Source organism: Prosopis cineraria, unplaced genomic scaffold (assembly GCF_029017545.1).
Source record: "Prosopis cineraria cultivar Desert tree isolate PC_DT_omini unplaced genomic scaffold, ASM2901754v1 PC692, whole genome shotgun sequence".
Lineage (NCBI taxonomy): Eukaryota > Viridiplantae > Streptophyta > Magnoliopsida > Fabales > Fabaceae > Prosopis > Prosopis cineraria.
This window is the reverse complement of record NW_026556017.1, coordinates 36,988-43,874: the sequence shown is the minus strand read 5'-3', so window position 1 is coordinate 43,874 and position 6,887 is coordinate 36,988. Positions and strand designations below refer to the sequence as shown.

General features: G+C 35.0%; 1 protein-coding gene across 2 annotated transcripts; it reads left to right on the top strand.

The window, feature by feature from the left end:
- The first annotated feature begins 666 nt into the window (after positions 1-666).
- Positions 667-4,805, top strand: LOC129298050 (uncharacterized). 2 transcript variants are annotated; one of them, XM_054936445.1, is made up of 3 exons: positions 667-821; positions 894-1,753; positions 4,428-4,805. In XM_054936445.1, the coding sequence occupies exon 2, from the start codon at positions 906-908 to the stop codon at positions 1,743-1,745; it is 840 nt and encodes a 279-aa protein (XP_054792420.1). In that variant the 5' UTR covers positions 667-821; positions 894-905; the 3' UTR covers positions 1,746-1,753; positions 4,428-4,805. The 2 variants fall into 2 exon arrangements, with proteins under 2 accessions (XP_054792420.1, XP_054792419.1); XM_054936444.1 differs by having other exon boundaries at positions 894-1,757.
- The last annotated feature ends 2,082 nt before the right edge of the window (positions 4,806-6,887 follow it).

Below are 6,887 nucleotides of genomic sequence, written 5' to 3'. Positions count from 1 at the left end.
TATACATATTAAAGATCAAGTTTTTTAGCATTATAAAACAAATTTTATATTGTTTAAAATCTTTATCACATTTTTACATATTTTAAATACATTACATTGTATGATAAAAATTACAAGTCATCATATGTCAATATCTTTTTGATAATTGCACATTTAAAATATAGTATACTATATAATTTAAATAAATTTAATTTATCAAACTGACTTTTATAAAAAATATATCCAAACATAAATTTTGTTATAACGACTGACTTTCACTAAATTAACTTTTGCTAAATAAATTTTTAGCAAGTAGATTTTTAATAAATTGAAAACTAAATACATATTAATTCTTCCAAATCATCACATAATTTAATATTTATTATATTGAATTTTAAATGTTTACTTCAGTTTGCAACCTATTCTCGTTTGTAACCATATGGATTGATTTTTATAAATTATTTTTTAAAAAATTTATCCAAAGCTTAGCTACTTCAATGCGGAATGTGGATATTACGTAACCGCTAAGTTCACTTGAAACTTGAAAGTTTCTAAAGCCCTAGCGATCGCACTTGTTCAGTCGTTCTCCCGCGCTCTCTAAACTTGGGGTATATTTTGGAGGAGAGAGAAATATTCAGCCATGTCCTGACTAAATTGCCCACACCATTTTTATAATATTCCATTTCTACCCATCTCACTTAAACCCTTTTTATCCTTGGGCCGTTTCTTCACCCACTCGACCTCTCTGCTCGCCTCTGCTTTGCCGCCTCTCCACCGTCAGTCGCCGCAGCCGCCTTCTTCTGCACCTCCAGCCGTAGTCGCCGCCGCTATCCTCACCACAGGTATTTTGTTTATTTTGGAGATCTGTTTCTCTACTTATTCTGGAATCCATTCTTTATTTGTTGATTCTTCAGGAAGAAGGCAACATGTCGATGTCTAAGAGTTCGAAGATGCTTCAATACATAAACTACCGTATGCGAGTCACCATTCAAGATGGCCGTCAGCTTGTGGGTAAGTTCATGGCATTCGATCGCCACATGAACCTCGTTATCGGCGATTGCGAAGAGTTCCGCAAGCTACCCCCTGCCAAGGGCAAGAAGACCAATGAAGAGCGCGAGGATCGTCGTACCCTAGGCCTTGTTCTTCTCCGTGGCGAAGAGGTCATCTCCATGACCGTTGAGGGCCCACCGCCCCCTGAGGAGTCCCGAGCTAAGGCTGTCAATGCGGCCGCTTTAGCCGGCCCTGGTATCGGCCGCGCCGCTGGTAGAGGGGTTCCCACTGCTCCTATTGTTCAGGCTCAGCCTGGTCTTGCCGGCCCCGTTCGCGGCGTTGGTGGTCCTGCTCCTGGCATGATGCAGCCTCAGATCTCGCGTCCGCCACAGCTCTCTGCTCCACCGGTATCGTATCCAGCTGGGCCACCCGTGATGCGGCCGCCTGGGCAAATGCCGGGGTATCCTGGGCAGGCTCCGCCTCCAATGGCGAGAGGTCCCCCTCCGCCAATGCCACCTGGGCAGTTTGCTGCTCGGCCGGGTGGTCCGCCACAGCCATTCCAAGTGCCTCCGCCTCAGTTTGGACAGAGACCTATGGGACCACCCCCTCCTGGACAGATGGTCAGAGGACCGCCTGCTCCGCCTCGGCCTGGAATGCCAGCTCCACCTCCTCCTCGACCTGGGATGCCCCCTCCGCCTGGCGGTGCTGTTCCTGTATATGGACCACCTCGCCCAGGCATGCCTCCTCCGCCAAACCCTCAGAATCCGCAACAGTAAGAGTTCAAGTAGGTCAGTTTCTGTTTTCGTCTCTTTGCTCTATGGTTCGTTATTGTTATGATTTTCTTAAACCTTAAGAATTTGGGCTGTCAGGAGACTTCATACGTATGTGGCTTCCAGATTTCTGGCATTTATTCTTGTTTAGAAAATAATAATGTCATATATAAAGGCTTTTTCGCGAGTTTATGATCGAAGATGGCAGCTTGTATTGTACATTTAAGTGCAATTTCTTCTACCAAGACAATATTGCTAGGGCTAAAATAATTTAAAGAATGTCCATCTCATCGTAATTGAAGAACTCTAAAGTCAGTCTTACCGAAGTCAAATTTTCAAACTTCGCCATTTTCTCGTGTATTTGTACGTATAGTCCAGGTTTAGCCCAATGCCAAGGAGTAGTTTATCTATCTAGTTGCCACCATCCTCGTGCAAAATTTTTTTTTCAAATGCTTTGTATAGTTGCTCATTGTGCGACATTGCATGACAGTTACACAAATAATACTGAAAATTTGTGTAGTAGCTAGCTAAATTGTGTCAACGAGAAGATGCGTTTCAAATTTTATGTTTCTATAATTTTGTTCAGCATAGCCAATGACATGATCAATCGTACTATCACACAGTAGTGTTTGACCCTCAGTAGTTTTCTGGACTTATGATCTTAAAGGCCCTAGCAACTAAGCGATTGCACCTTGCATTAGTCCTATTCAAAGTAATACTTAGTTGAGTTAGGTTCCTTTTGCAACTTAGTCGAGGTTTTGGAAAGTTAAGCTGTAGCCGTTTCATCTTCTACAGAATTTTCATGGCTTATAGAAGTTGCAAATGTTCACTTGATGCCCACTAGTGTTCATCTTGTTGTATTTTATTAACTGAATGATGCCTTTCACGACTTCAGCAGTGATTTCTCCTTCCAGAGACTACATGTGCTCTGTATTAATGCCTTCATAAATTCTAGAGATATGGAGCTCCATTTTGCATACTTATAATGAAGATAATTGTGTTAACGCAAATATAATCATTGTAGGTATTCTTTAAAATGAAGATGATGGTGGTAGAAAATTTAATTAAGATGCTATTCAATCAAGCATTGCAAAGTAAACATTTAATACCCCAATTTCCCCCCTGAAAAATGGAGTCTCTACAAGTAAAAAATGCTCGGTCATGATATTGTCAGTGAAGAGTCTTAGGTAAAATTACAGCGTTTGGTCTGTCATCCATGGTTGATAAATTTTCACCCTGATATTCTGAGTAATTCCAATCACTTGTACTTATTTGCTGGTAGGATTGCTTCTTTCGATTTATTTATGCTAGGAACTGTTCATAATTATAAAATTCTAATTCCAACTTAGTGTTAAAAGAGGATGGGGAAATATGATCTGATTTCATCTTTATTTTCTAGAATAATCAAAATATCCACTTTATTGAGGTTGAGAGTCAGAGATTCATAGCTGGTTGGGGGAAAAGAAAGAGGGACAAGAAAATTCAATTATTTCTGTCTTTGGTTTTTCTAACTAACATGTCTCTGCCCCATTAACATCCCTGGGGATGTTCCTAATCCATTTGGATTGAGATAACTTAGGTTCATAATAATATTTTGCTTGCACTCTCTTAAGTAGTGTTTGGGAGTTTTTAAGGGATGAAATGGAATGAAGTGTGATGGCTAAAAGTATTATACCATTGTTTGCGAGAAATTTTTAAAAGGAAATGTAATGGATTGAAGTGGCCTTCCATGCCATCCTAAACCCATTTTTTCTGGCCCCCCAATTTTGGGGTCGAGGTTGGAATGGCATGACATAATTAACATTATTACAAAATGACCCTCATTTTTCTCACCCCTTCTCACTCTTTCATTTCTCCTGTCGTAAAGTTGAAAAACATAATTATATCTAGTTTAAATTTATTAATTTTATAATTATTCTTAAATGATGATCAATAAAATCATTTATTTCTTTAATAGAACTCTCAAACAATGGAATGTTTTGTTCCGTTCCACTCTTTCCCACTCCACCCTTAGTCCATTTCACCAATGACCATTCTTTTCCATTTCATCTTGTACTCTCAACATCACTTAAGTCCTATAGACATCTAACTAGGAATAATTTACAGCCTGTATGTTTCATGTCCAAAGCTTAAAATTTTCTTGTTGCACAGGATGTATACATAATTAAATTAAGCTTATACTCTTTTGACCTTCATTTTACTTAAGACTCTTTATAGGTTTGAGATTTTTGGGTCGTTCACTTGTTGGGGGTCCTTTTTTATTTTTTGATTAATTTCATAATGTACTCAAAGGGAAGAGCAATGACAAAAAAAAAATGCTATGTTTGTAAGATCGCCTCTTTTAATTTTAGCTTAGGCATTACCCGAGAGAGTGTTTCCTAAATCTGACATACCCTGCGTCTAAATTAACTCGCGATAAATATCCCTTGGATGTAACGTTAGAATTCAACATAAGGGATTTCAGTGTTATCCTCAAAGCTATGTAAATTTTTGCACCCAATTAACAAATAACTTTAGTGAGGACCTTTAATTTACCCTTCAGTCAACTTTTGATTTTGCTGCTGAAATGTTTTATTTAATCATTTTCTTTAATTGCTCTCATCCATACTTGTCGTTTCACGTTAATTGTCATCACATGTATTTATTATCTGTACTGATTAGAAGGCTTCAAATCATCCATCGTTGCAGGTCTTTTGGCTGGTGCTCTGGGGAATCTGGACTTTGAATTTCTTGTGGTCACTTCAAATCTAGCTTTTATATGTGCAGCAATTGTTTCTTGGACATGTCATGTTAGGGTTTGTTGAGATGAGAACGTATTATGTTAAAAATATTATCACCATTTGAGAAGAAAACAAATGTGTAAATGCAATCTGAGCAATAGACATACTAGATGAAGATGACATTGTAGATTGTGAGAAATTTTTGCCAGATTGCGAAAAAAGAAAAATGACTGATTTGGAAAATGTAGGACCGGACTGGAAACCTATAACCATGACTTTGGCGTTGTTTTCTTGTGTAGTGTTTTTGTTACTTAATTATATTATTTGAGAAGGCATTAACAGATAATTGTAGTATGGCCATAGTTGATGTTATAAATCCAACAATTATCTAGCATCGATAATCTTAATGAACTAACTTCCGAACCAGATAAAATATCAGATTGTAGTAATATGCACCGGGGTAGATTGTTTTTAATAACGCGATAGAGAAGTATAGTTAGAAAATTAACTATGAATTGTAAGGTATTTTTAAATAAGTTGTACTCTTTTTCATGTTTATTTTTATTTAATAGTGTTTTAATTAAACAGTCTTCTTAATTATTTTAAAAAACTTTATTAATTATACCGTGTAGTGTTTAAAATATCTTATATTTTAAATATAACATGTTCAAAAAAAAAAAAGTCTTGTAATGCTGAATAGAAGCATAACGCAAGATCACAAGACATATGAGGTGTAAATTCAAATTTCTGAAAACTCCATTAAAAATGGATTCCAAAATGGTACAGGACCGACCCAGGAAGACCTGGGTGGTTGAATGCACAACCATGTGAACAAACTCACTGCCTCTAATAATACCAAAGGAGAATGACAGGTAAATCTTACGAAGAGTAATTAATTTAAATTAGATTTTAATTAATTTTAAAATGTCAAACTTTAAAAATTTATAAATTCAGCTTTTAATTTTACAATTTCATTGCAATGAATTTATAACTTATTATTCTAATTTAATAGAAAAAATAAATATTTATTTTTCAACCATGTTAAAATTTAAAAAAAATTGTAAATTCATCATAATAAAATTATAAAATTAAGACTCAAGCTTGCAAATTCTGGAGTTTAGCACTTTGAAATTGATTAGAACTTAATTTGAATTAATTAATTATTTTGAGGCCTATCTATTATTTTTTCTAATAACAATAAAGTTGAGTCTAGTAGAAGGGGCTAGTTTTTTACAACATAACAAACTAATGTTTAAATTTTTGCTAGGAAAGATGCTTATATTTGATGCTTGACAGTATTTCAAATATGATTGTTTTTAATAAAAAGATACATATAAGGGGAAAAAAACTTCCTCTAATAATTAACACAAACCATTACTCATAATTTAACAATTTGAATTAGACAGAGACATGGTCATGGTTATACTCGTTTGGTGCCTTAAACTACAATATAAAGGCATATGCATGTTCTCCGATTTGAAAGCATTCAAAAGCAACATAGTGGTGAGACTATTCATACACGTCATTGTTGCTAGGTTTAAATAACTAATTTAACTTCATGATATTGCTTCTCTGAGATGATAGAGAGTTACTCCATCCCTTTTGTTATATTTGTCTTTCGAGAGAGAATTGTTTTAGACACATTAATTGAGAGGCAGATTTGGTAAAATATACTATATTTTTACATATTTATTGCATTTTTTTAATCGATATACAACAACGTCAATAGATAAATATAACAAAATGGAAGAAAATCTAGGATACTGTCTTTAGTGTGTTTGTGTTTAAGTTTTTACCGAGATACAAACGTACGTATATCAAGACAACAAAATGATGAAAAGAAACCTTTGAATTTTGGATGTATTGCTCAGAAAATAACATGCAATTTTTTTTTCTTTTCCGTAACAAAAAAAATAAGATGTTTTGTTTGCAAGAAGAAAGATAAACCATCCTTTTCCTGGATAGATTGACTTGACCCAACATCTCATGTAACACAGTAATAATGTCATAAGAGATGTTTTATAATATTTAAAAAATATTAAATCTCAAGCTTTTCAAGGAGATGGCAAGTGTAAAAAGTATTTTGACTTCAAGTTTTCAAAGAGTTCAATAATTTTAAAATATTAATAAAATTTAATAACTATAATCAAAATACTGGACTTAAGTCCAAATCCTCCCTTTTTCAAAGGTTACAGTTTGTGCTGGGTGCTAATTCTACCTATCATTGTCAGCACTTTGGAACAAAGTTGAGATTGGATTATTTGTATTTATAATTTATGACACGCAATTCATAATATTCACACATCATTGGCAAGTTCATCTACAATTTTTTTTTTTAAAAAAGCATGATAAATTTGTGAGAATGTGAGATATATTTAAGGCATTATGTCACGGATGATATCTCCGTGACCGTGTAGAGACCAAGATA

Excerpts from the sequence above, each read along its gene's own strand:
- LOC129298050 (XM_054936445.1), top strand. The coding sequence starts at position 906 with ATGTCGATGTCTAAGAGTTCGAAGATGCTTCAATACATAAACTACCGT.